Below are 27,805 nucleotides of genomic sequence, written 5' to 3'. Positions count from 1 at the left end.
TTCGTTAGCAGGTAAATCTTTATTTTAAGTTACAGTGTCTCCGGGTGAGGAGTAGGGGGTGGGGGGTGGGGGGAGAGAAAAAGGAGCTGGAATGTAAACACAAGCTGGGAGCAGAGGCTCCCTTTGGAGAGCAAGGCCTGTGGTGGGTGCAAGCTATTGGGAGCAGTGCAAAAGGCTGAGGAGGGGCTCGTGAGGCCGCAAACAAACCCGCCCGCCCCCTTTTCAGGAACTGGAGCAAGTACTTCTCTGCCGGATCTCTGAGCCTGGCGTGAGGGTCCTGGCCCCTGGGGGCAGCAGGCTTGAAGGGTCCCCCTCCCGGGAAGGGGCTGGGAAGTTGGCCTCAGCAAGCAGCGTGGAATTGTCCACAGACTCAAATTCCGTCTCTGCGAATGAATAAGCAAACGGGAGATAAATCAGTATTCACATGTTGGAGAGAAGCCCCTGTTATCCAGGCATTTCAAACGGTTGTGACTTTAAGCAGATACTGCAGACTAGGGCTGGGTGATATATTGCTATACAGTGGACGTTTGGGTCGCGAACGTGATCCGTGCGGGAGGCACGTTCACAACCCACAACGTTCGCAACCCGCAGTGCCATGCGAGCACCGAAACCTGGAAGTAACCCGTTCCGGTAACCTGAAAACGCGCAACCTGAAGTGTCTGTAACCCGAGGTATGACTGTACAAAACTGGTTTGAAAGACCTGGCAATATACAGTGGTACCTCGGGTTACATACGCTTCAGGTTACAGATGCTTCAGGTTACATACGCCCCAGGTTACAGACTCCGCTAACCCAGAAATATTACCTCGGGTTAAGAACTTTGCTGCAGGATGAGAACAGAAATTGTGCTCCGGCGGCGCGGCAGCAGCAAGAGGCCCCATTAACTAAAGTGGTGCTTCAGGTTAAGAACAGTTTCAGGTTAAGAACGGACCTCCGGAACGAATTAAGTTCTTAACCTGAGGTACCACTGTATTGTGAATTATGAATTTGCTATGCAAAAATCACAATTCTCTGCCTGTGTTAACTCTGTAGGCTCAGCTCTCTCCTGCAGGGGGCAGCAAACCACAAGAGCAGGTGCAGGCAAACATCATGATGGAAGAAAAACTGAAGTTGCCAGTGCTTCTACATAGCTCTATCCTTATTTCAGACATCGTGATGTATCAGTATATCACAATGTTTAGCTAGTGATATATCACGATGTTGAAAACCAGCTATCGCCCAGCCCTACTGCAGACTCTGAGCTTTCATTTTTTTTAAATTACCGTATTTTTCGCTCTATAACACACACCCGACCATAACACGCACATAGTTTTTAGAGGAGGAAAACAAGAAAAAAAATATTCTAAATGAAACAGTGGATGTATGATTTTTGTGGTTCATGCTGTGGCCACAGACATGTGATCTGATGGTGAGTTTGAGGTAGCCCAATGCAAAAATCCTGAGCATCCATGTCAATCTGTGCTTTGTAACCACGTTTTTGCACCATTACAGCCCCAGGCAACAGTGGGTGCGTGATTTTTTTTGGTGCAGGCTGTAGCTTTGTAACCACGTTTTAAGTGGGGAGGGAAGGAAAAGCACTCAAGGGACAAGGAACACGTGTGGGGTGGGTGGAGAAGGATGCTGTTAATAATGCAGAAGAGGGGTATAAGAGGAGAAGCAAGCAGGCTCTGCTTCTCTCCCTCCTCCCCGGCTCGCTGAAAAACTTTGCTGCTATTTAGCCAGCTGAGTGGGGAGGAGAGAGGGACAGAGAGCCTGCTTGCTTTAAAGGAGCCAACCAGACAGAAGCAGCTTACACTCGTGTAAGCGGCTCCTCTCCTCTCCCGCTTTGCTGCTTTAAAGCAAGCAGGCTCTCTGTCCCTCTCTCCTCCCCACTCAGCAGCTCTTCTCCCGCTTTGCTGTTTCAAAGCGAGCCACGGAGGAGGGAAGGAAGGGGAACCATGGATCCTCTGCTCACAACTGCAGCAGATCCCCCCGCCATCCGTAGGCATTCGCTCCATAACACGCACAGACATTTCCCCTTACTTTCTAGGAGGAAAAAAGTGAGTGTTATGGTGCAAAAAATACGGTAAGTCTCTCTCTAGCCCTCCTAGAAAGGACGTGAAACGCTACCAAAGGGGGCTCCCTGATATTAGAAAGCAACAGCATCAGTGTGTGAGGGAAATTTCTCTCATCAGGACCACCAGGACACAGCTGACTTCCCATGGTAAGCATGAGGTGGGTGGGGCCAGAGAACAAAGAGGGCGGGGCAAAGGATAATAGGATCATAGAATTGTAGAGTTGGAAGGGATCCCGAGGGTCATCCAGTCCAACCCCCTGAATTGCAGGAATCTCCGCTAAAGCATTCATGACAGCTTAAGCCAGGGGTCAGCAACCTTTTTCAGCCATGAACCGGTCCAACGTCCCTCAGACCATGTGGTGGGCCAGACTATATTTTGGAAGAGGAAAAAAAAAAGAACAAATTCCTATGCCCCACAAATAACCCAGAGATGCATTTTAAATAAAAGGACACATTCTACTCATGTAAAAACATGCTGATTCCTGGACCATCCGCGGGCCGGATTTAGAAGGCAATTGGACCCGCGGATCAGCGGGTTTTTACATGAGTAGAATGAGTGCTTTTATTTAAAATGCATCTCTGGCTTATTTGTGGAGCCTGCCTTGGATGTGCCCCTTCACCTGCTGGCAGGTTGTAAGGTCCCAGTTGGGTAAACTGTCCATACACACACACACACACACACACACACACACACACGGAGAGAGAGAGAGAGAGAGAGAGAGAGAGAGTTGTCTTTCTTTGTACCTTCTCCAGCTTTATGATATCCAGAGCCAAATTTTAAAACCCCTTTTAAAAATAATTTTTATTAGCTTTTTGCATAATTTAAAATGCATTTCTGGGTTATTTGTGGGGCATAGGAATTCATTCATTATTTTATTTCAAAATATGGTCCGGCTCCCCACAAGGTCTGAGGGACAGTGGACCGGCTCCCTGCTGAAAACGTCTGCTGACCCCTGCCTTAAGCCATCCAACCTCTGTTTAAAAACCCCCAAGGAAGGGGAGTCCTATGCTATGCTTACCTTTGTATAGCAGGCTACATGTCAGCTTATCAACAGTTAGAGGTTCATTTACGGCCTAGGACCCTCGTACCTAGGGGACCGCCTCTCCCGGTATGCCCCACGGAGAGCCTCAAGGTCCATAAATAGCAACACCCTAGTGTCCCCGGGCCCTAAGGAAGTTAGATTAGCTTCAACCAGAGCCAGGGCCTTTTCAACTTTGGCTCCGGCCTGGTGGAACACTCTGCCTCATGAGACCAGGGCCCTGCGGGATCTGATTTCCTTCCGCAGGGCCTGTAAGACAGAGTTGCTCCACCTGGCCTGTGGCTTGGAGCCAATCTGATTCCCTCCCTCTCTTTTTTCTTTTTCTTCTCCTCCTGCGAGGAGGCTACATTTTAATATTTTAATGTTTCAATATTTTAATTGTTGTATTTTAATCTTGTTTTTAAGTTGTATTCATTCAACTTGTTTTTATTATTGCTTGTTAGCCGCCCTGAGCCTGGCCTTGGCTGGGGAGGGCGGGGTATAGATAAAAATTATTATTATTATTTACACACTTCCCCACCCAAGAAAGCAACAGGTATTATGACTGCTGCCCATGGCCAAATCACTTAAGATGGGTGTGAAGGAAGGCTGAAAATGGGTGTGTCCTGGGGAGAGTCCTAAGGGTGGGATAGAGGAGACTGGAGGGCCACATTTGGGCACCTAGGCCTGAAGTTCTCCACCCTGGGGTGGGTGCATGCATATATAGATATGTGTGTGTCCCTTTAGCTCTGCAGAGTCTCCTTGCTTATTGGTATATACTGCATGCAAAACATGGATCCAGGAGGGGGGTGAAGGAAGCTCAGGTGAAGACCAGGATGTGCCACCTACCTTCGCTCATCCCATTGTCCAGACTGGACCTTGTCCCAGAATCAGGTTTCTCCAGATTGCTCTTTTGGGTCTGCATCTCAGCAACTGTTGCAGAAGCAAGAGGAAGAAGATCAAGACAGGCCTGTATGCTGGAAATCGTGTGTTGAAAAGAGGGAGCGTCTAAGATGGCAAGGAAATCATGGCAGAATACGCCATTCGTGGAACGCCCTCATAGGAAACCTGCCCGATACAGAGTTGGTCTACTGGTCCATCTTGCTCAGCACCGTCTACACTGACTGGCAGCGGCTCCCCAGGGCTGCTTTCAGAAAGGGAGTCGTTCTCAGCCTTGTCTGGAGATCATAGAATCAGAGTTGGAAGGGACCCTGAGGATCATCTAGTCCAACCCCCTGCAATGCAGGAATATGCAGCTGTCCCAGACGGGGATCGAACCCGCAACCTGCATCTCCACCTCCATCGTTCTGCCCGGACACTGAGGTCCAGCTCCGAGGGCCTTCTGGCGGTTCCCTCACTGCGAGAAGCCAAGTTACAGGGAACCAGGCAGAGGGCCTTATCGGTAGTGGCACCCACCCTGTGGAAGGCCCTCCCACCAGGTGTCAAAGAGAACAACAACTACCAGACTTTTAGAAGACATCTGAAGGCAGCCCTGTTTAGGGAAGCTTTTAATGTTTAATAGGTTATTGTATTTTAGTGTTTTGTTGGAAGCCGCCCAGAGTGGCTGGGGAAACCCAGCCAGATGGGCGGGGTATAAATAATAAATAATAATAATAATAATAATAATAATAATAATAATAATTATTATTATTATTATTATTATATTATTATTATTATTATTATTATTATTATTACTACTACTACTACTACTACTACCCCGGTGTCATCAGCACCATGCTGTAACCAGCTGAGCTAAGATGCCAGGGATTGGAGCTGGGATCTTCTGCAAGCAGAACGAATGCTCTGGCCCTTCCCCAGAGACGGTTTTTTTGTCACCTCCTTTGTCATCTTTTTCAGCACCTTTAGATTTTTAAAATCATTATTTACAACCTGACCTGTACCATTCGACTCCAAGAACAGGGTGACACAATTCATTTAAACGAGTAAGTTGTTTTGCCTCATGCCTGGACATGAGAACCACCAACCCACAGGGAATTCTGTGGAGCGGAATATCAAATCTTGGCTTATTGGCCCTCCTTCAACCCATTACCGAAGAGGTGGAGAGCCTCAGGCCACAGTCCTGAGGCCACCTGCCTTGCCAGCCTCACTTCGCACCCTCCTTCAGTATTTTCTGCCTGTCTGGAACGGGTCCTTGAACTCCAGTAATGCCTCTTCTTGTCCGGATGGAGACAGAGGGGGGTTGCATGAATGCATGTAGCAACTAGACCACCGCACAAAGGTAAACATTTAAACTTGCTGCCCCTCCCACCGCTGCCATGTCGCTCCCAGAAGGCAATGCGGCTCTGGGGACAAAAATGATTCCCTGTCCCTGCATTATAGCAAACAGACCGGAATTTAAAGTTTAGTTCAAATTTGAAATTACTTATAATAAAGGAACCAACGTAAGCTATAATACAACAGAAAATAAATGGCAGTTATGGCAGCAGATAAAAGGAACGCAACAGGGACATTATGGATGTAAGGGCAGGAAGTCGAAACGTAAGAAATCATTAAACTGAAAGTGAAATGAACAATGTCAAATTTTGTGCAAAAAGCCAATAAAATTTTATTTTAAAAAAGGGTTTTAAAATTTGGCTCTGGATATCATAAAGCTGGAGAAGGTACAAAGAAAGACAACTCTCACTCTGTGTGCGTATGGACAGCTTACACAACTGGGACCTTGCAACTTGCCAGCAGGTGAAGGGGCATGTCCAAGGCTTTTAAAACCATGAACTTCGAACAGAGACCCAGGGGTGGGCTGCAGGAGAGGAGGTTTCGCCCTTCACACACTACAATACAAGATTACCCAATTTATTTTCAGTGGGTTCAAGATAAAAACCAAAGACAGGGCCATTTCATGTTGTGCATAATTACGAAATCTTAAGGCAGCTGGCGCAGTGCCTGTCCAGATGGGGTGAAAACAAGATCCAGATACAAGTTATGTTGAGAAATTGGTCCAGAGGTTAATTTCTGCAAAATGTTAACGTCATAATGACATACATCATGCATGGAAGGGAAGAGAGAGTAGCCACATCTCGCCAACTCGGTGGGGTGGGTAGGGCTTGTCCCTTTAAAATATATTTTCAGATGAGTATCTTAAACAGTTTGCTGCTGTTTTTATCTGATTTTAATGTTATTTCATTGTGTGCGTGCAAATTGCTTTGAGGCACCTGGATACAAATAATGCCACTAATAAATATACTGAATTAATTACTAAGCGAGATTTCATCATGCATTGGGGGGGTGTGGGTGTATGTGAAACTACTTAGAAGAATGTGTGGTTTAAGTAGATGTCAACTGTTGCGTTCACAATCCCTGAGAAAAAGTATGATTGTTATAATTGATACTGGACGTGTAGTAACATGCCCTTTTAAAAAATAATAATAAAATGTTTTTAAAAAATAAATATCAAGATCTTGTCCTCAAGGTCTTATAATTCACACTTGAAACTGAAACGATTTCTGAGTAGTAGCATATTTTGCCAGAGGCATTTGAACACTGCTATCCTAACAAAATAATTAGTCATCATCCAGTTGAAAAGGAATTGTTTTGTTTGTCCTCTAGTATCCTTAATTGTTTATTGCTTTGTGTGTGTTTAATTTCAAACAATCGCATTGTTTTATCTTTATTTGCTAATCAATTATATCTTTTTGATCAAACAAATATTTTCTTTCTTTCTTTTTTTAAAAAGGTCATTTTTATCTACCTTTAGACCACGTACAACATCATAAGCACACAGGTTTGAAAACGAGAATTAGATGAGCTGAGCTGGAAACAAAATATTGCAATGTGGGCTGTTCCTGTTCAAGGATCCAGCTAGCCTCTTTCCCGATTACTCCATTCCATCCCATTAAATCACCAGCATTCCCTGCAGGCCTGTGCAGAGCTTGTCTTAGGCCCGGGGCGGGAGTCCCCAGTCTGCTGAGAGACCCATGGCGTTCTTGGCAAGACAATGTAAAGTCAGGCAGGCCCTTAGAGGTCCCCCTGCCCAGCTTAGCCCTCCGAGGCCCGGAGCAAGTGTACCCAGCTGCCCCTCTCTGCACAGGTCCGGTTCCCTGTACAGTCATACCTCAGCTCCTGAACACCTTGGGAGTCAAACGTTCTGGCTCCTGAACGATCGAAAACCGGAAGCGATTGCTCTGGTTTTCGAATGTTCTTTTGGAAGCCAAACATTCGACGGGGCTTCCAACTGGCTGCAGGAGCCGCGCTTTGGAAGTCGAACGTTTCGGAAGTCAAATGGATATACGACTGTACAGTGGTACCTCTGGATATGAACGGGATCCCGAAAGCGCTCAACCTGAAGCAACTTCAAGAAGAAGAGGAGGAGTTTGGATTTGATACCCTGCCTTATCACTACCCGAAGGAGTCTCAAAGCGGCTAACATTCTCCTTTCCCTTCCTCCCCCACAACAAACACTCTGTGAGGTGAGTGAGGCTGAGAGACTTCAGAGAAGTGTGACTGGCCCAAGGTCACCCAGCAGCTGCATGTGGAGGAGCGGGGAAGCGAACCCGGTTCCCCAGATTACGAGACTACCGCTCTTAACCACTACACCACACTGGCTCTCAAGGTATGACTGTATATCCTCCAACCAGGCAAGTGAGAGGCATCATTAGAGTTCAAAGACACATTCCAGCAGCCAGGCAAAACCATCTTGGAGTTCAAGGGCAGTCTGCATTAGAAGGGAAGTGGGGGAAAGCAGCAAGTTAGCCCCTCCAAGACAGCTGGACAACCACTGTTGGCAACAAACTCCTAATCCATCTAGTCCTTTGGTCTGATCCAGAAGAGCAATTGTATATATATTTAAAGCGATTGTCCGAAAGGCAAAAGAGCATCTAAAAAAAGTGCAGACCTGCTCTCGACAATTCGTCCTCCTCTTCATCAGCCCCCACATCCTCTGGTTGACGTGAAGCAGCCTCTATTTCGTCAGAGCCTGCAGAAGAAAGGCAACCAAAAAAAGAGTTCAAAATAATTTTATTTGTTGCATTGTTACCGCTGCTGTTGCTAAAACTTCTATCCTGCCCTTCCTCCCAAAGAGAAGCCCTGGTGAGCAAGCAAAGTAGTGAAACAATTAGAAATGAAATAAAAACACATTTAAAACATTTAAAAAGAATACCTGAAAAACACTCGCATAGACTCACAGCTAATCATTTCAATCTTGCCTGGAATGGTGGGTCGATCCAGTGTTAGTCCTGTTCTGAGCAGTCCCAGTGAAATCAATGGACATGGCCAACTTCGGGCCCATTCATTTCAGTGGGTCTACTTTTGAGTAGAACGTAAGCTGGATGCAACCCAACACTTTGTCGAGCGCTACCCTGAAATCCCAGTGGCTGTTTTGACTTCTGTTTTGAAAAAAATGCTGCTAAACAAATTAATAATAAGGGGAGAGAATAGGTTTTCAACCATTACTAACCTGGGCCCTGCAGCCCTGCACCCTCAGGTAAAGCTCAGAACTTAGCCCCTTTTATTTATCACTTTCCCTTGGTCCTCTGGGCAGATGCCCACATAAGGAAGTCAAAACAATTTTGAAACAAAATCCATGCTATGCCAAAAGAAAACGAAAACCCTCTCTAAAATTCAACAAAAACACAAGGCAAGAACCAGAGCAGAGATGAAAACAAACAGCAGGCATGATTCCACAGCCCAGCCCCAGATAATTTTTTTAAAAAACAACTTTGTAACGGGCAGACATATGCCAAATGCCATAAAAAAAGAGCCTGAAATGTTGATATACAAGATGCTGAAGAGTTATTAAAATGGCACTGAAAAGAAGGGCGATTTTTAGAATGCCAACATCCCAAAGTTCTGTGTCAAAATGACACAGAGGTGTCATTTTAATGAATAAACCAAACGTGAGGAACGCTGGACTCAGCTGCTATATCTATCTATCTTTGAAAGGAAACTGAGATTCGTTGTACTCTGAAATTTTCAATGCACTCGCTGAAGTTTGCTTTGTTCTGTTTAATGAAGTGTGAAAACAAAAATAAATTTCAGAGAGGGGAAAACAAAAAGTCTTTGCCAGAAAACAGAAGAACATGAAAACATCAGCAGCTGATGATTCTCATACGTTCAAAGCACTATGATATCACTTTAAAAACTGGTGGGTGGCTTCCCCCAAAGAATCCTGGGAACTGTAGTTTGTTAAAGGTGCTGAGAGTTGTTAGGAGACACCTATTCCCCTCACAGAGCTACAATTCCCAGAGTTCCCTGTGAAGAGGGGTTGACTGTTGAACCACTGGGGGGAATAGTTGCTCTGTGGGGAAAACAAAACTCTCCTAACAACTCTCAGCACCCTTAAACTGCAGCTCCCATAATTCTCTGGGGGAAGCCATGACTATTTAAAGTGATACCATAGCGCTTTAAATATATGGTGTGAATGTGGCCTAAGACAGGAGTAGCCGGTGCGGGGGCCTCTAGATGCTGCCGGACTACAACTCCTGTGATCTCTGACCATTAGGCCATTCTGCCTGGGGCTGATGGAGTTGGGAGTCCAGCAACAACTGGAGAAGGGAAACTCCATACCTGGGAAGGTGCCACCAAAACAGCTCTAAAAGAAATTGACTCCCAATTCCACGGTACCTTCTTTAGGGACCACAATCCGTCGGCGGATGTCTTCTGATTGTTGAAGCATTCCGGATCTTTCCCGGCCAGATAACTACCCGGGGATGGGGTGGGGAAGAGAGAAAAAAGACAGGACAGAAATCAGAATTTTGTTGGTAACTGAACACTCCCAAGTTTTAGATTTCTTTTACTGAGACTCAGCTGAGGGGTGGAGGGAAGTGTATACTGTGTTGGTTGTAACTCATTTGTACTGGTTGGTATATTAAGCGATCTCTACTCCCATCATCCAGCCCAGACACTGAGGTCCGGCTCCAAGGATCTTCTGGCGGTTCCCTCACTGCGAGAAGTGAAGTTACAGGGAACCAGGCAGAGGGCCTTTTCGGTAGTGGCACCCGCCCTGTGGAACGCCCTCCCATCAGATGTCAAGGAAATAAACAACTACCTGACTTTTAGAAAACATCTGAAGGCAGCCCAGTTTAGGGAAGCTTCTAATGTTTGATGTTTTATTGTGTTTTTAATACAGTGGTACCTCGGTTTAAGAACAGCCCTGTTTACGAACAATTCATTTTACAAACTCCGCAAAACCGGAAGTAGTGTCCCAGTTTGCAAACTTTACCTCGGTCTAAGAATGGAATCCGAACAGTGGAAGGGCACCGGCTGCGGGAGGCCTCATTAGGGAAAACTCACCTCAGTTTAAGAACGGTTTCAGTTTAAGAACAGACTTCCAGAACGGTTTAAGTTTGTAAACCGAGGTACCACTGTATTCTGTTAGAAGCTGCCCAGAGTGGCTGGGGAGGCCTGGTCAGATGGGCAGGGTATAAGTAATAAATTAGTAGTAGTAGTAGTACAGGTTGGTATATTAAGCAATATGTGGCAATAGTGGTTCATTTGTATGACTTAAGAAAAGGTGAGGTGGCCTTGCTCCAACCATGTCTCCTTTTGGGCCAAGCAACCAGGGCCGTGACAAGTTACAAAACGCAGTTCACCCCCAATCCTTGGCACCGTCACTCACCTGCATCGATAAGGACTCTCTGGGCCACACGCTGCCCCAGATCCACTGCAAGTAGCTGAAGAGGACGATGACGCTCAGGAAGGTGAAGTTGCTGGCCACACCCAAGATGGCGGACGTCACTGGGAAGTTGTAGAGCAGATATCTATGGGAGACAAGAACAGGAAGGAAGGGGGAGGTGTTAAGAGGTGCACTGTTCATATTGTGGAATTCCCCCCGCAAGAGAGGCTCGACTGGTTCCCTCTCTTTTATCCTTCTTATTCAACACAGGCCTTTGAAAACCAAGAAGCAGGTGTCAGTCACTGAGCTGCTGTCAGGGCAAACTGGGTTTCAATTGCTGGTTCTACCTGTGCTCTGATGTATTTTAATTATCATTTTTATCTAGTTTTGTCTGTATTGCTTTATATTTTATACGGTTGTTTTTAAATGCTGTAAATGGCCATTAATTCCAAGTAGGGAAAAGGCTGAGGTATAAATACATTTAAAAAATAATAGTTTTTCTGTGGTTTTTAAAAATTGATTTTGCAACTGTCCCTTCTGCAATTTGCTCCCTGGAGTGTGCTGTGGGAAGAGGTCCAAACAAGCCTGTTCTTCTTTCTCCGTGCTTAGAATGAACTAGTCTGGCTTAACGAAGTTCACCGAATTAGTTCAAAACTTTCCAAACTACTCAAGGAAGGAGTTACCACAACTGCCGGGTGAAATGAACTGTGAATCACCTTTGCCTTGCAGTAGAACTGTGAATAATTTCTATTTCAAGTCCGTTGTATTTTTACATGTTGAAGAAATCTAAAAAAAACGCTAATATAAATAATAAACAACAGTCCTCACCGCAGTCCAGTGAAATGGGCATGAATGCGCAGCTGAGCGCCATAAATCTGGATCTTTGTGGTCTGGATTTCAATCACGGCACCAACTGTAGGTGTGTACTACAAGCAGAAAGAGAAGCCAAGGTCACTGATTCATCTTTTGTGTGTCCGTGTAACAGCAAAGACCTGTGCCTACTCAAAATGCAGAGAGATCGTCCCTCCATCCCCAAGGAAGGTCTTACATGCATTTAACTTGGGTGATTAACTTGTGGGGATGCACTAGCAAATTCTCACAGGAAGTCAGATTATCCCACGAGATCGTGTGAGATCTAACTAACCCAGAGCAAAGCTGACAGCTTGTAGGAGCCACAATGTGAGAGCTGAGTGCAGGATGAGGACCAAAGCTCGGCAAACTACCCCAGTAGGTGGTGGGAGAAAAATATTGTCAGGTATGAAGGACTGGCCAGGAGATGGGAAACAGGAAGTGACAGTCATCCCTAGAGGAAGCAGGAAATCAAGGAGAAGAGCAATGCCATTCTCTCACCGAGTCTTCCTTGTAGTCTGAGTACAGCTCGACGTCCAGCAACTGCTTCTGTTCTGTGAAACCAGCCAAGAACAGGCTGGCAAAGGCGAAGGTGTCCAGCATTTGCAGCAGGCTTGAGCGGTAGTGTAGCATTGCCTAGTCAGGAGAGAGGGAGAGCGTGGACTTGGTCACTGGGTCACCGTTAAGGGAGTGCAAAGCATCTTTTAGGGAAAAGAAAAAATAGAGGGGACTGGAGGGAGTTCCCCCAAAACAGCCCAATGAAGAGTGAGAATGGCCACAGAATGCTGACCGGCTGTTGGGAGAGGAGTGGAATGGAGTATCCCAGAAGAGGGCAACATTTAAGAGGGGGGCGCTGTGGTCTAAACCACAGAGCCTAGGGTTTGCCGATCAGAACGTCGGTGGTTCGAATCCCCGCGATGAGTGAGCTCTCGTTGCTCAGTCCCTGCTCCTGTCAACCTAGCAGTTCAAAAGCACACCAGTACAAGTAGATAAATAGGTACCACTCCGGCGGGAAGGTAAACGACGTTTCCGTGCATGGCTCTGGTTTTGCCAGAAGCTGTTTAGTCATGCTGGCCACATGACCCGGAAGCTGTTTGTGGACAAACGCCGGCTCCCTCAGCATATAGAGCGAGATGAGCGCTGCAACCCCAGAGTCGTCCGCGACTGGACCTAATGGTCAGGGGTCCCTTTACCTTTATCTTAAACACCCCTGAGGTTGCCAACTATCTTTTTCTTATTTTAAAAAAGCCAATGCGCTGGAGGTGCAGGGTGGATTTTTATAAAGGTTTTGTATCCCACCTGGTATGGCAGCTTCTTCCAAGCCTAGGGATAGTTCAGTGGTAAAATAAAAATTAAAAAATGACCGCATGGACACTTGCCCACACTACGGAATGCTCATTTCCAGTTCCCAAAATGTAAGTCAAGCAACCTTATTTTATTTAGTACAGAAGTGGGGACTTTGTGCCCCACCGGATACTGGATTCCAGCTTCCATCAGGGATGGTGGGAATTGTAGTTCAATAGTAGTGCAGGACTTCGGTTCCCATCAGCCCCAGCCAGCATGACCGATGGACAGAGGTGATGGGAACTGGAGTCCAACATCATCTGCAGGGCCACAGAGTCCCCAACTCTCATCTAGCCAATGATATTCATAGGTTCCTCTGCATCACAGTCTATTTCACACTCCAGGACTTAAGTGGTGGGGGGTGGGGAAGAGTTGTTGAGCATGGCTGCTTGCAACATGGCGCAATATTTAAACCTAGCCTTAGCTGTTGCCCCTCATGAAATCTACCCATCTTGCCTTAAAAGCTGTAGATAGTGTGTTCCAAAAGTGAAAAGAAAGCTTTTTGGATGATAGCCAACCAAACAGTGTAAGCTCTCCACTTGGGACTACAGACCCAAGGGACGGGGAAGCCTCTTGGGAGACGAAACAGGCAGAGACAGAGAATGAATCAATAAGCTTTCCTTTCACTTTGGCTATTGACCATGTGCTGTGCAATCAGGGGTTGTTTTCTATAAAGTTTACAGCCCCCCCGCCCCCTCCAAAGATCTTACATTTGGAGAGGTTCGTATGTGAGAAGATGGCCTGGATCCATCACCAATACAACGGAAATGTGCTTTGAATTGTGCTATTCCCTCATCTTCAGAAGCCCTTCTCCAGCTGCCCCAGCAAATCAGGTTCACTGGATGGCTTTTCAAGGATGGCACCTTGGCTGCTTTGTTTCCATTACTTAATATAATATTAACATAGAAATAGAATAATTGAATCGCTGACATTATTAAGGATCAAGCGTGAGAAAGATCTTGAAATATGGGTCCCCTCAACAAAATTTAAAATTCGGCTTTGTAATTCGGAATTTATGTGATGTGATTTGATTTGATTTGATTGGTTGGTTAATAAAAATTATTTTTTTAAAAAAAAAGAGAGAGAAAGAGGCAGAATTGGCTCCACTCTCATTGATTTGAGGAGCCAATATAATATTTAAACCACTGACCCTTCATCTTTTGGCGGTTGATGGAATAGAAACTGTACACTTTTGTGGTAAAATGGCTGTCAATTAAAATATGCAGCATCGGTGTGATAAAGTGTGGAAAGTTAAGGAAACACTGAAGTAACAAGGGGTGAGTTTAACAAAGATAAATTCTATGATGACTGACTGTCTTTTATTCCCTTTAGTAATTCTTGCCCAGGAGCAGTTCAACAACCTACTATTCAGTTTTTTTTCTGGAGGGCTGGTTGTACAGTCTTTAACATGCTTTTGTCAATTGACTTGATCCTTGATTGTGGATACACACACAGCTTTGTTGCTGTTGTCAAATTTATATTGTCCATGGCTCGTCCTTGCTGGTTTGCTTGAATATTCTCTTTGTGTTATTATAAACTTTCAATTTAAAATATATATATTTAAAAAGAATCATGAAGCGAGGGGTCAGGCAGTCAGGTCTAGCATTTTGCTCCCAACAAACACAACCTGGAGCTTTCCAGATGTTTTGAACTACAACTCCCATCAGCCCCAGCCAGCATGGGGAAGGGGAGAGAAGCTAAGGTTGAATGTACACAGCAGTCCAAGCTCTTTGCATACATAGTTAGATGCAGGTATGTTTGTTCCTAAAATAAAAACAAAAATGCAGCGCTGGTTGTGTCATGTTTAGGGTTATTAAAGTTGAACATTGCTTTGCACCAAAAAAGGCACAAAGCAATTTACAACAAATTGTAAAATGACCGCATGGACACCTGGTATGCCCCACGGAGAGCCTCAAGGTCCATAAATAGCAACACCCTAGTGGTCCCGGGCCTAAGGAGGTTAGATTAGCTTCAACCAGAGCCAGGGCCTTTTCAGCTCTGGCTCCAGCGTGGTGGAACACTCTGCCTCATGAGACCAGGGCCCTGCAGGATCTGATTTCTTTCCGCAGGGCCTGTAAGACAGAATTGTTCCGCCTGGCCTTTGGCTTGGAGCCAATTTGATTCCCTCCCTCTCTTTCTTTTTTCTTTTCCTTTCTCCTCCTGCGATGAGGCTACATTTTAATATTTTAATGTTTCAATATTTTAATGTTGTATTTTAATTTTGTTTTTAAGTTGTAATCATTCAACTTGTTTTTATTATTGCTTGTTAGCCGCCCTGAGCCCGGCTTTGGCCGGGGAGGGCGGGGTATAAATAAAAATTATTATTATTATTATTAACAGACTAAAAAATACCATAAAATCTGTACATAAACAGTAAAAACAAATGCAATGCTTTAAATTTATAATAATAATAATAATTTTATACTTCCCTATACCCTCAAGGGACGCGGGTGGCGCTGTGGGTAAAACCTCAGTGCCTAGGACTTGCCGTTTGCATGGTCGGCGGTTCGAATCCCCGCGGCGGGGTGAGCTCCCGTCATTCGGTCCCAGCTCCCGCACACCTAGCAGTTCGAAAGCACCCTTAAGTGCAAGTAGATAAATAGGTACCGCTTTCTAGCGGGAAGGTAAACGGCATTCCGTGTGCTGCTCTGGTGCCGGTTCGCCGGAGCAGCTTCGTCACGCTGGCCACGTGACCCGGAAGTGTCTGCGGACAGCACTGGCTCCCGGCCTCTAGAGTGAGATGAGCGCACAAGCCTAGAGTCTGTCAAGACTGGCCCGTTCGGGCAGGGGTACCTTTACCTTTACCTATACCCTCAAGTATGTATCACCGGTGCTGCCCAAAGCCTGGGAAAACAAAAACACACCTGCCTGTTGCTGAAATTATGGCAAGGCTGGCTCCGGGCAGGCTTCCTGGGAGAGGGGTTCCGTTAACGGGGAGGGGGAATACTGCAGAAAAGGCCAGTTCTCTTGTCATCACTCCAGCCAAAGGTCACTGGGAAGAAACCACCACTCAGCCGCTCCCCCTCCACCCACGCAGTTCCCCCGCAAACCCTGGACATACCGATCTGGCCGAAGAGGAGATGATATGGCCACCTTTGGTGTAACACGAAATGACCACCATGAACATCCCCAGGTTCTGGTTGACCGGCGACTCTGGCAGCTCCAATTCCAGCGAGATGCGGTACGGTTGGCCGTACATGAGGACCTGAGGGCAGAGAAGGCGATAGAGAAACACCAACACACACACACACACACACACACACACACACCCTTACACCCTCACATTTAATCAGTGGAATTCTAGGGTCCTTCATTAAATAACACCTTAAAACCATTAAGGCTGGCTTTGCACTCAACTTAAGAGCAGCAGCAGCAGCAGTCTTCTTTTCCCTTCGACAGGAATACAGACATAGAAAGCTGCCTTAGACTGAGTCAGACCATTGGTCCATCTAGCGCAGTGTTGTCTACACTGACCGGCAGCAGCTCTGCAAGGTTTCGAGCAGGAAGCCCCCATCTCAGTCCTACTAGGAGATGCCAGGGATTGAACGGGGGACCTTTTGCATGCAAAGCAGATTGTCTGCCAATGAGCTATGCACCTTCTCTGCTTCCTTGCGATGACTAGGCAGGATAGCCTTAGAGAAAATTTCAACCCGCTCCTCTCTTTTTTAGGCTAGGCACCCGTGGGCTGGTATAATCTTATTTTTATGGGGCGCTAATTCTTTATAGATTTAATTGCGAGGCCGCAGATAATGGGTGTAGCATCGCAGCCAAGAGCACAAGTCTCTGGCCCAGGCCCAGATCTCATCTCAGGCTTCTGGCTAGGTGCTGTTCTCTCAGTCTTTTTATCTGTAAAACGGGAACAATAAGAGTGTCCTAACTTGTCAGGAACACGGACCATGGACCTGGATTTATATCCTTTTGCATTATATCCACAATCCATTTTATTTACTTATTAAATAAATATATCCTGCCTTCCTCACAGAAGAGCCCATGATGGCAAACTCTTCTGTAATAATAATAATAATAAAATACAGTTCATAATAAAGACATGTTTAAGACATTTAAATGTCTGGATAGGCCTACTGAAACAGAAGGAAGTTTTCAGCCGGCATCTAAAAAGAGGACAGTGATTTTCCCCCATTTTGTTTTCCACATGGCAACTGTTCCTTGTTTCTTCTTCTTTTGCGTCCACTCGGTGCACTTGTAATTTTGAACTTTTCATTTTTCAACAAAAATTATAAAATAAAATATAAATAAACAAAAAGAGGACAGTGACGGCATTTGCCTAATGTCAATAGGCAGGGACTTGAACCCGGCACGTTTTGAGAGCTAAGTGTGTGCTCTGCCACTGAGCTAGAAGCCCTTCCGAAATATGCTGAACTGGGCATTTCTGCCCAAGCGCCCAAGGTCTAGTGCATGCTCTAATTAAGGTTCACTTATAAACTAGAGACAGTTTGCTGGAAAAAATTATCCTATGCCTTCCAGGAGTACTATTGTCTGGGGTGCAGGTGATGAAATTACTTCTTAAAAGAAACCCGGCACATCTTCTGGGACACCGGCAGAGCTTAGAATCTGCTCCCAGGGAACTTGTGCCCCAATAAGAATTAATTAGGACTGTGATGAAAGACACTTCGGAGCTTTGGAAATGAGCTTTCAGTCAAAAGAGGGTCTCACCTCCATTTTGTAGACAGCTCAGTCTTATCTGTGATATATATATATATATATATATATATATATATATATATATATATGGCCTTGTTCTCTTTTTATCTAGTTTTTAGGACATTTCACTGAATATTACAGTTTTTACTTCTATTTTTAAAATAAAAATGACTGAGATGTTTTATTATAGCAAGCGGTATAAACAAATATTAAAACATTATCTGGCTCAGGGGTTATTCACTAACCAATTGTTCTGAGCAGACAGTTTCTTGCAAGCTCTGGGAAAGGGAATTTGTGGGATTTTGCTATACCATTTTCCTCCAAAGGGCTCAAGGCACCATATGCAATTGTCATGACTGGGATTAAGCAGTGTATAACTTGTTGAAATTATTTAACTGATCAAATCAAATTGTCAAGTTCCCAATTTAACCAGCAATTCTCAGGTGCTGATCTCCAGTTAAGAAGTTAGCCAGACTGCAGGATGGGGGGGGGGGGGGAAATGTCCCTAGACCAGATTCTTCTCGACCACATCTTCATTGTTTGATTCAAGACAACAGCAGATGAACCTGCATGTCAACCTTAGTGCCAAACACATCAATGGCCAGTGAAGCCAGAAACTCACCCGGTCCCGGCTGTCCTTGATGAAAGAAACGTTGGCAACAGGGAAAGAGCACAGTTCTGATCCAATTTGGCCACAGTCAGTCCTGGGGGGGGGGGAGGGAGAAAAGATCCCGGACAATGTCACATTCAGAACTTGAGAGACCTGCCAAACGAACACCAGGTTTCTGGATGGAGCTCCTTTAGATATAACCCGTTCTAAAACAGCAACACTAGCTGCCAGTCAATTTCCGGATCTAGGCGCTCATGCTAGTGTTTAAACAGCCCTGAATGACTTTGGCCCCAAATATCTGAGAGTTGGCCTCCTTCCCTACAGATCCTCCTGAGTGTTAAGATCAGCCCTTCTGGTAATTCCACCTCCCTAAGAAGTTTGGGTCACCTGGGACAGGGCCTTCTCTGTGGCAGCCCCTAAGCTGCGGCATTCCGTTCCCGCAGAGCTGCACCTGGCTTCTTCCCTGTACAGCTTTTGGCGAATGCTGAAGACGCAGCTCTTTGCCCTGGGCCTTTGACACCTGAGATGTCTGTTTCCAGGCCCCGCCCTGTTCTTGTGAATGTAGTATTTTCTTATTTTTACTTACGGATTTTAAATTGTCGTGGCCCACTCTGGGACCTGCGGGTGAAGGGCGGGTGGTAAAGTTAATGTTAATAATCAAAACAGCAACAGTGTCTCTGGGAGGGCACAAAGCTAACAGTCCTCTCTCACGGCTGCTCTCTGGCAACTGGTACTTGGAGGAATTTTGCTCCTGACATGGAGGAACTACTTAGCGACCACAACTGCTGGCCCTTAACAGAACTCTCCTCACCCCCCAACCCCATTCATTTTTCTCCTAATCCCTTTTCAAAGCTATCTAAGCGAGAGGCCACCCCAGGCATCCTGATGCAGCAAATTCCACAAATATATATATACACACACTGTGTGGCGTTAGGACTTCCTTTGGTCAGCCCCTTAATCTCCTGCCAACTGAGGAGATGGGGCAACAGTTGGAATCTGTCTCTGATCTGAAATGATTTTATGTTTGTGCTGTATCATGTTTATATTTATTTATTTTTATTTTTTTTTATATATATCTGCAATTAACTGTTGTTTATGCATGTAACTGGGGACGCGGGTGGTGCTGTGGGTTAAACCACAGAGCCTAGGACTTGCCGATCAGGTGGTCGGCGGTTCGAATCCCCGCAGCGGGGTGAGCTCCCATTGCTTGGTCCCTGCTCCTGCCAACCTAGCAAGTCAAAAGCACGTCAAAGTGCAAGTAGATAAATAGGTACCACTCCGGCGGGAAGGTAAACAGCGTTTCCGTGCGCTGCTCTGGTTCGCCAGAAGCGGCTTAGTCATGCTGGCCACATGACCCGGAAGCTGTACACCGGCTCCCTCGGCCAATAAAGCAAGATGAGCGCTGCAACCCCAGAGTCAGTCACTACTGGACCTAATGGTCAGGGGTCCCTTTACCTTTATGTATGTAACTGTTTTATGTATGTTACTATACTGTAAACTGTTTGGGGATGACTTGTGAGAAGAAATTCAAAACAGCAAGCAACAACATAAGAGTTCTAATATCCAAGGTGGGAGGGGAAGAGCAAAAAAGCATGTCTATCCAGTTTTTCAAACATCATTTTTTGACTTTCCCCTTCTTACATTTTTCTGAGCTAAAAAGCTGCAAAAGCTGTGGAATTTTTTCTCGTAGGGACACCCCACATAGAAGCTATATTATACCAAGTCAGACCAAGTCAGGTCCATTTACCTCAGTGCTGTCTACACTGCCTGGCAGCAGCTCTCCAATGTTTCAGGCGGGGCAGGGGGCATTCCAAGCCCTGTTGGTAGATGCCAGGCTTGAACCCGGGACCTTCTGCACACAAAGGAGATGTTCTATTGATGAGCTATGGCTCTTGCCTTCACCTCAGCCGGACTCTTGGCTTCATTGTCACCAGGGGCCTAAATCTGTGTCTGGGTTGTGCTACTTCACACTGAACAAAATCCCTGCAACAACGAAATAGCGTATCAAGGCAAAAAGCTGCTGGCCTCCTTTTTTGCCCAGATATCCTAGCTTTTTTTGTTTGGGGCTTCTTTTTTGTGAGAAGCCACAGTTACAGAAGTCCTGTCCCCCCGCTGAATTTGGGAGAGATACAACCTCAGGCAATGGTAAACCACCTGAGAACCGGGACCCCTCAAGGTATATTTAGTGAAAGGGTTGCAGCTCAGCAGTAGAGTACCGGCTTTGAATGCAGAAGGTCTCAGGTAGGGCTGAGGAAAAGACTTCCTGTCTGAAATCCTGGAGTGCTGCCGCCAGCCAGAGTGTAAAATACTGGTCTAGGTGAACCAATGGTTTGACATGGTGCAAGGCAACTTCTTATGAACTGCTCTCTCCCTCCTCCATCCAGATCTTGACTCCTGCGATCCCCAATCTCTGCACCCATATAAACTTGCAGGCCGAGATGGGGAGGATCGTTTGACAACCGAACTGTTTGCTGAGAGAATTCGTTCCCAGCCACAGAAAAGCCTGTTGCTGTGTCTCACCATGAGTCACCGAGTCGACTCGGCCTCTGCTTTTGGCTGTGTCGCTGCCTCAGGTGTGACTGGAGCACCTGGGGCAGAGATGCAGCAGAAGGGCAGGTCCACACCCAAAACAGCACCTTGTGGTGGAACGGTGGGTGGCCTCCTCGCAGGGCAAGCAAATACACACACACACACCAAAAGCAAGATAAAAAATTCGGGGTGTGTGTGTATAAGATCAAAGGAGGAGAAAAACCAACCCCAGCAACACTGATGCCAAAAGGTTTGGGAGGAAGTAGCACCATCATCTGATGAAGCAAACCAGCGTTCTTCAACCTTGCATCAAATGGACCCATCTTCCTGTGTTCCAAAGATTTGCCTTTAGTCTTTTGCAGCAAAGACGAATAGAGCTACTCTTCTGGAAACTTGTTACACCAGAGCAGAGGTTTTCAACCTTTTTGAGTCCATGGCTCCCTTGACCAAGTACAGTGGTACCTCAGGTTAAGTACTTAATTCATTCTGGAGGTCCGTTCTTAACCTGAAACTGTTCTTAGCCTGAAGCACCACTTTAGCTAATGGGGCCTCCTGCTGCACTGCCAGAGCACGATTTCTGTTCCTATCCTGAAGCAAAGTTCTTAACCTGAAGCACTATTTCTGGGTTAGCAGAGTCTGTAACCTGAAGCATATGTAACCCGAGGTACCACTGTATATTCTTTCTGTGGCTCTCCTTTGGGGAAACGCGCCCCGAGTCTCAGGAGCTCAGTTAGGTCGACCCTTGCCTGCTGAGCCATGAGCCCTCACCCTTTTTGTGGACACCCTCCCTTGTGGAGGGTTCCCTCAACCTCCTCTCCCCTCTCCTCAGTAATCCTTGCCCGCTCGCTTACTTACTCCAAGGCCACTGACCTCCCGGTAACCAACACCCCTTGGCCGGCCCCAAAGGGACCATTCGCCTGGAGAACTTGTAGCCAGGGCTGCTGCAACAAACAGCTGCACAAGCCTCTGGAGGTAGAGATGTGAAAGAGCATCAGAGGGAGGGAGGGAAGGAAAGAGGGACGGAGGCCAGTGCTGCCCCCAGCACACCTGACCACCATTCAAGGCACCCCAAGGTGCCACGGCACCCTGATCGAAAACCACTGCACTAGAGCAAGTCTACTGCTATGACATACTGTGTGCACATCATCCAACAGCAGCGACACAAATTTAGCAGGCTTATAAATAATAAATAATAATAATATATTATTTTTACCCCACCCATCTGGCTGGGCTTCCCCAGCCACTCTGGGCGGCTTCCAGGCAAATATTAAAATACACCAAACATTAAAAGCTTCCCTAAACAGGGCTGCCTTCAGATGTCTTCTAAAAGTTTGGTAGTTGTTCTCTTTGACATCTGGTGGGAGGGTGTTCCACAGGGCGGGAGCCACTACCGAGAAGGCCTTCTGCCTGGTTCCCTGTAACTTGGCTTCTCGTGGTGAGGGAACCACCAGAAGGCCCTCGGAGCTGGACCTCACTTCAGAGCCAGCTTGTTTACCCTTGCATGAATTTTAAAGGGTCAGTTAAAAGTCTAGGATTATGATTTCTTTCACCTGGTAAACAACACCTTGCATAAAAGTCACACTTAGTTAAAAAGCTCTGGTAAACTAAAGACAGTTGTAGCCTGGAACTTGAAAGACACCAGCGATGGTGGCAGGAGGAACTTCTCAGGAAGGCTGTTCCGGGACCGAGGTGCCACCACAGAAAAGACCCCCACCCCACCTAACTTGGTGGAGGGCCCAAAAGAGGACTGCAATGGAAAAAGAAGAAGATTTGGATTTGATATCCCGCTTTATCACTACCCGAAGGAGTCTCAAAGCTGCTAACATTCTCCTTTCCCTTCCTCCCCCACAACAAACACTCTGTGAGGTGAGTGGGGCTGAGAGACTTCAGAGAAGTGTAACTTGCCCAAGGTCACCCAGCAGCTGCATGTGGAGGAGCAGGGAAGTGAACCCAGTTCACCAGATTACGAGTCCACAGCTCTTAACCACTACACGGAAACCAACTCAAAACTGACCTGAACTTGTAGTGGACGGGGCTGACGTAGCTGACCGTAGGCATATAGGAGTAGTAGAAGCTGCCATAGAGGAAGACTGAGATCCAGAGGAGAAGCAACAAGACGCAGAGCAAAATGGCCGTCTGCAGGACGGTCCGGCGCACACGGAGCATCAACAGCATCGCCACTTCCTGCGCCCATGGCAGGAAGGGTCCGGTGCTGCCCGCCATGGCGCCGGGAGGAGAAGGCAACAGAGAGGGATCCAGCGGAACGAAGTCGTCAAACCGGCAGGAGTCAATGCACGGAGCAGCTTCGATGCCTTCAACGGCAACTCGGAGAAAAACCAGGAATGTAACAGCAGATCCTCAGGCAATGAGGCGGCTAGTAAAAATAATAAGAGTAAAAAGTTTCCCCTTGTTCCCAGCTGGATGGCAACCAGGCCTCCTACTCAGGGAATAGATTCTGGCTCCTGCTTTGCATGCTGCCCTGTTTGCGTCGCTTGGCTTTCTGCAGGCTCTTTATATCCATGAGAAAGACGGGGCGGCCTGGGGGTCAGTGACTCCGGCACATGGCGGATGGCGGGGCTGCCTAGCACAGCACACCGTCCTCGTGGGAATCAGGAACTGTGCAGGCTCAGCGCCATCATGGGCGGGAAGGTGCCTGGAGAAAGGGGAAATAAAGATGACAAATCCAAGGTCAGAGAAAATCTCAGCACAGAGAAACCAGATTTTGCAGGGAACAGAACTGGGGTGAATTTTAAACAAGGGTGAACAGAAGAGGGAAGGAGCCCGTTGATGAAGAGAGTTAGAGGATCCAGATGAAATGTAGAAGATCAAGCAAGGAGTATCAAACTTCTGGGAGAGACCAAAGGGTTAGATGGCAAACAGGAAACAGGGATGGGATATAGGAATTAGAACACCTGAATTCCTCCTCTGGACTAATTCTTATTTCATAAACATGTCTTGTTTTTCAATTGCAGGTCACAACAATAATCACAATGGACACCAGCATCTCTGATCCCTTGCCCACCACTTACACTCATCAGTGCATACCAGAAATTTATTGCAAATAATAATAATGTTTATTATTTATACCCTGCCCATCTGGCTGGGTTTCCCCGGCCATCCTGGGCAGCTTCCAGCACATATAAAAGCATAATAAAACATCAAATATTAAAAACTTCCCTAAAAGTCATATAGTTGTTTTTTTGTTTGACATCTGATGGAAGGGTGTTCCTCAGGGAGGGTGCGACTACCGAGAAGGCCCTCTGCCTGCTTCTCTGTAACTTCATTTCTCCTGGTGAGGGAACCGCCAGCTCAGTTGGTAGAGCATGAGGCATTTGGTAGTGGGTAGAGCATTTCAGGGTCGTGGGTTCAAGCCCCACATTGGGCAAAAGATTCCTGTACAGTGGTACCTCGGGTTACGAACCGTCATACTTATGAATGCTTTGGGTTATAAACTCCGCAAACCCGGAAGTAGGTGCTCCGGGTTGCGAACTTTGCCCCGGGATATGAACGTAATCCGCTTCCCGGGCCGCGGGAGGCCTATGTAGGGAATGGGTGCCTCGGGTTAAGCATGCTTCGGGTTAAGAATGGACTTCAGGAATGAATTAAGTTTGTAACCCGAGGTACCACTGTATTGCAGTGGGTTGGATAGATGGGGCTTGTGATCCGGTCCAACTCTACAATTCTGTTTCAATGCTTTCCATATCCTGACCTAATTCTTCAAAAATTACCGTATTTTTTGCTGTTTAAGACTCACTTTTTCCCTCCTAAAAAGTAAGGGGAAATGTGTGTGCGTCTTATGGGGCGAATGCAGGCTGTGCAGCTATCCCAGAAGCCAGAACAGCAAGAGGGATTACTGCTTTCACTGCACAGCGATCCCGTTTGCTGTTCTGGCTTCTGAGATTCAGAATATTTTTTTTCTTGTTTTCCTCCTCCCAAAACTAGGTGCGTCTTATAGAGCGAAAAATGCGGTATATCAGGGTTGCACAACTTCAGACTACCCCCAACCACATGCAAAGAAAAAGGCCCATGCTCTTCCCAAAAGTAAAATATCCCTGCACACAGAAAACTAGAAAGCTGGGGTAAAACTCTTTCCCTAACATGATAACTTTTTACATGCAGGGATATCCATTCAATAGGAAGCCGCCTACTGCAGGATGAAGAGCGACAGCTCAGACACAAGCCGACATTTCAGTGAGAACTAGACCTCAATGCAGAACAGAACCAGTGTTTACAGAACTTTAGAGAGAAGGAGGTGGCTAAAGAAAAAAGGGCAAGCTTCTAAGGCAATAAAGCCCAAACTTTCAGCTTCTATGAGCTACTTATTTCCCTTACTGCTACTCTTTGATCTATCAAATAGAGTCAGGTGCAAAGCGTTGCTTGGAGAGTTAAGTAAGAACTGGATATAAAGTGCTGGTTCTGGAGCTTGAGGTCGTTAGCTACTGAACCCCAGTAAGCAACACCATCGGGATAACCAACATATTCAGAAACAAATTATACTTACGTTATTCTGGACCAAGGATTCCAACACAAAACTTTAAAACGCAGCCAGCCAGCCACAATCAAATTTATTTTTCTACCTGCTGTTCTTCCAAATTATAGTCAGAGCAACACCCAGGAATGGTGAAGAAATCACCAATATACAAGTACAACTAGAACAGTCCTTAGCAGGTTACAGGGCACATTTCCTAATAGAATATAGAAATCATAATCAGGAAGCCAGCACGCACACTATAATTATAGCCTCCCTATAGATAAGAAACATTCATTGCACAGTCAAGATCACACGCAAAAAAAGGTTTAACAAACAAGTCTTTCCCTAAATCTCTGAAGATACCAGTAGCACAAAAAAGATCAGAAAGACCTTATCAAAGACAACTACGGTAATTATTGCAGTACTCACATTTATACAAGTAAGGAACATGGAGGTTGAAAGATAAACAGAGGACAGTAGTGACAGATAATTTCTATACCGGGGGTTTTAAACAGCAACTTTATCACAGCACTCAAGTACCGGTATATAAAGTCCCACTGATATTTGGGGAACACATAAAACTTGCTATTAAACTACTGAGAATCAGAAACCCTCACTGATCCACTTCATTCTGCACCTATCTAGCAGCAAACCCTGATCTAGTTACTATCTCTCCCAGTTCCAGAGTTTCAGCTGCATAGACTAAGCTCCAATTAAGGTCTGGGCCCTTTGAGAAGCAAAATAACAGAAGAGGAATGCTGCGGAATCAGGCCAAAAGCCCAACTAGTCCAGCATCTTGTACTCACAGCAGCCAACCAGGTGCCCCAATGGGAAGCTTGCAGGCAGGAACTGAGTTCAGCAGCGACTCCCAGCAACTGGTACTTGAAGACAGTGAACACTGTGATAGCCCAGATAACCCTCTTTTGAAACCACCCAAGGTGTGCACTTTTCCCAACTACGTGCACACTATATCACACACCAACACCCAACATCTGGTCCCATCCAGTATTAGTCCTACTCAGAGTAGCCACACTGAAATGAGTGCACATGACTAAGTGAAGCACATGGATTTCAATGGGTTCACTCCAGGCAAAACTTGGCCCAGTTTCAATTCTAGCTAAATCTTCTTGTTGTTTTTTAAAAAAGATACTTAACACACCAGGTCACAGCTTAGGCTAGCTAAGGCAAGACCTTCTAGCACTTCCCAGCCAATAAAACCGAGAGTGAAAAAGGAGGCATTTTGTGTGTGGGGAGGGGGCATTGATTTAAATATACACCAGAAACAAGGGGATTAAGGCAAGTTTCTGCACTTCCGAATTGCATCCCATATTGTTTTTTTGCAGGGGAGGGGAGAGTTCCCACTACCTAAATCCCACCTTTGACGGACAACAGCTTGAGGAGAAGTAAGCCATGCATCCTGAGGTTTCATTCGAAAGCAGGTGTGCGTGTGTAAGGAAGGAGACCTGGGTCCCAAACACAGCAGCCGAAGTGGGTAAAGGAGGTCAGAAAGCTACTTACACACAACTAGGTGGGTGGGGAGATAACTAGACCCCTGGACCCCTGTGTCCCAACCAAAACTAAAGAGGAGGCGCGGATAATTAGACACCCGAACGCCTGGGTTCTAGCCATAGATGGAGGGGGGGAGGAAGAAAAGTAGATACCCGAACGCCTGGGTCCCAGTCACATATGCGGGGACATACACCTGGACTTCTGGTCCCAGCTACACTCGGAGAAGGGGGGTGAGAATTAAACCACCTTAGTTAGTTGTTTCCAGCGCCGGCTTGAGGCTGCAGCTCCCCCTCCCCTCGCTCCCCCTCCTCTTCTTATTTCTTCTGCCTCTCCAAAAACTGACTCTGGTCCTGCCTCTTCCGGGTTTGGCCCCGCCCTTGCCGATCCTCCGGGCGGGGAGGGAGAGGCAAGAGGAGGAGGCGGGCCTCTCTCTCTTTTTTAAACGCTCCTGCTGCGAGCATCTTCCAGTCACGTGGGGAGAAGGATGCTGATGCTGCCCGCCTGCCTCCCGTTTCCATGGCGACTGCAGCAGCAGTGCAGGAGGAGGAGGAGGAAGGGAACTAGGCCTCTTCCCATCCTCTGCCAAGGACAATGGTGGGGGGGGGCGGGGGGGAGGAAGATTGGGGTTCAAATCTCCACTCAGTTAACTGGGTGGCCTTTGGCCTGTCCTCCTCACAGGATTGCTGTGAGGATAGAATGGGGAGAGGGCAGAATAGTGCTTTAAGCTCCTAAATCAGGCATAGGCAAACTTGGCCCTCCAGATGTTTTGGGACTACAACTCCCATCATCCCTAGCTAACAGGACCAGTGGTCAGGGATGATGGGAGTTGTAGTCCTAAAACATCTGGAGGGCCGAGTTTGCCTATGCCTGTCATAAATGCCCCAGTACAGTTGTCTAGGATGAATGTTGAAATATCACCAAGGTGCTGTGCTGAGTTAGGCACGTATTCACACATGTGATGGACCTGCCTGCAGATCTGTACGTCCTGGAATCTACTTTTTGATGAAATACAGGAAATTGGAAAGCAGCCGGTGGACGGGCCCCCACAACTGGTGTTGTTACATCATTTTATCATTCAAAATGCCGACATTCCACACACCGAGAAAAATTTAGCTGGGCATCTTTTAATGGTAACACGCTTCCTCATAACTAAACATTGAAATGATCTTCAGAGAGCAACTTTATCTTA

The 27,805-nt window shown here is 46.4% G+C and overlaps 1 protein-coding gene across 3 annotated transcripts; it reads right to left on the bottom strand.

The window, feature by feature from the left end:
* On the bottom strand, positions 1 to 27,114 carry BSCL2 (BSCL2 lipid droplet biogenesis associated, seipin). 3 transcript variants are annotated; one of them, XM_083591415.1, is made up of 12 exons: positions 26,863 to 27,086; positions 25,914 to 25,982; positions 22,651 to 23,289; positions 18,120 to 18,201; positions 15,897 to 16,040; positions 11,993 to 12,127; positions 11,471 to 11,568; positions 10,646 to 10,787; positions 9,652 to 9,727; positions 7,925 to 8,005; positions 3,925 to 4,008; positions 1 to 383 (listed from the first exon to the last, which is right to left on the bottom strand). In XM_083591415.1, exons 3-12 carry the CDS (start codon positions 22,857 to 22,859, stop codon positions 223 to 225), a joined length of 1,212 nt encoding a protein of 403 aa, XP_083447541.1. In that variant the 5' UTR covers positions 22,860 to 23,289; positions 25,914 to 25,982; positions 26,863 to 27,086; the 3' UTR covers positions 1 to 222. The 3 variants fall into 3 exon arrangements, 2 of the variants coding, with proteins under 2 accessions (XP_083447541.1, XP_083447540.1); XM_083591414.1 differs by lacking the exon at positions 25,914 to 25,982 and having other exon boundaries at positions 26,863 to 27,114; XR_014542658.1 differs by lacking the exons at positions 1 to 383; positions 3,925 to 4,008 and adding an exon at positions 6,746 to 7,381 and having other exon boundaries at positions 7,483 to 8,005; positions 26,863 to 27,089.
* Positions 27,115 to 27,805: the final 691 nt, after the last annotated feature.

This window comes from Podarcis filfolensis, assembly GCF_964270895.1.
Source record: "Podarcis filfolensis genome assembly, chromosome: 16".
Taxonomy (NCBI): domain Eukaryota; kingdom Metazoa; phylum Chordata; class Lepidosauria; order Squamata; family Lacertidae; genus Podarcis; species Podarcis filfolensis.
The sequence above is the reverse complement of the archived record's forward strand: the minus strand, read 5'-3'. Positions and strand labels throughout refer to the sequence as shown.

What these genes read in the sequence shown, in the direction of transcription:
- BSCL2 (XM_083591414.1), bottom strand. Translation starts at nt 22,859, where the DNA reads ATGGCGGGCAGCACCGGACCCTTCCTGCCATGGGCGCAGGAAGTGGCG. An exon ending in CAGACTACAAGGAAGACTCG is followed by an intron (nt 11,569 to 11,992) that starts GTGAGAGAATGG and finishes TTCTGCTTGTAG; the next exon opens with TACACACCTACAGTTGGTGC. An exon ending in GAGAGTCCTTATCGATGCAG is followed by an intron (nt 9,728 to 10,645) that starts GTGAGTGACGGT and finishes ATCCCCGGGTAG; the next exon opens with TTATCTGGCCGGGAAAGATC.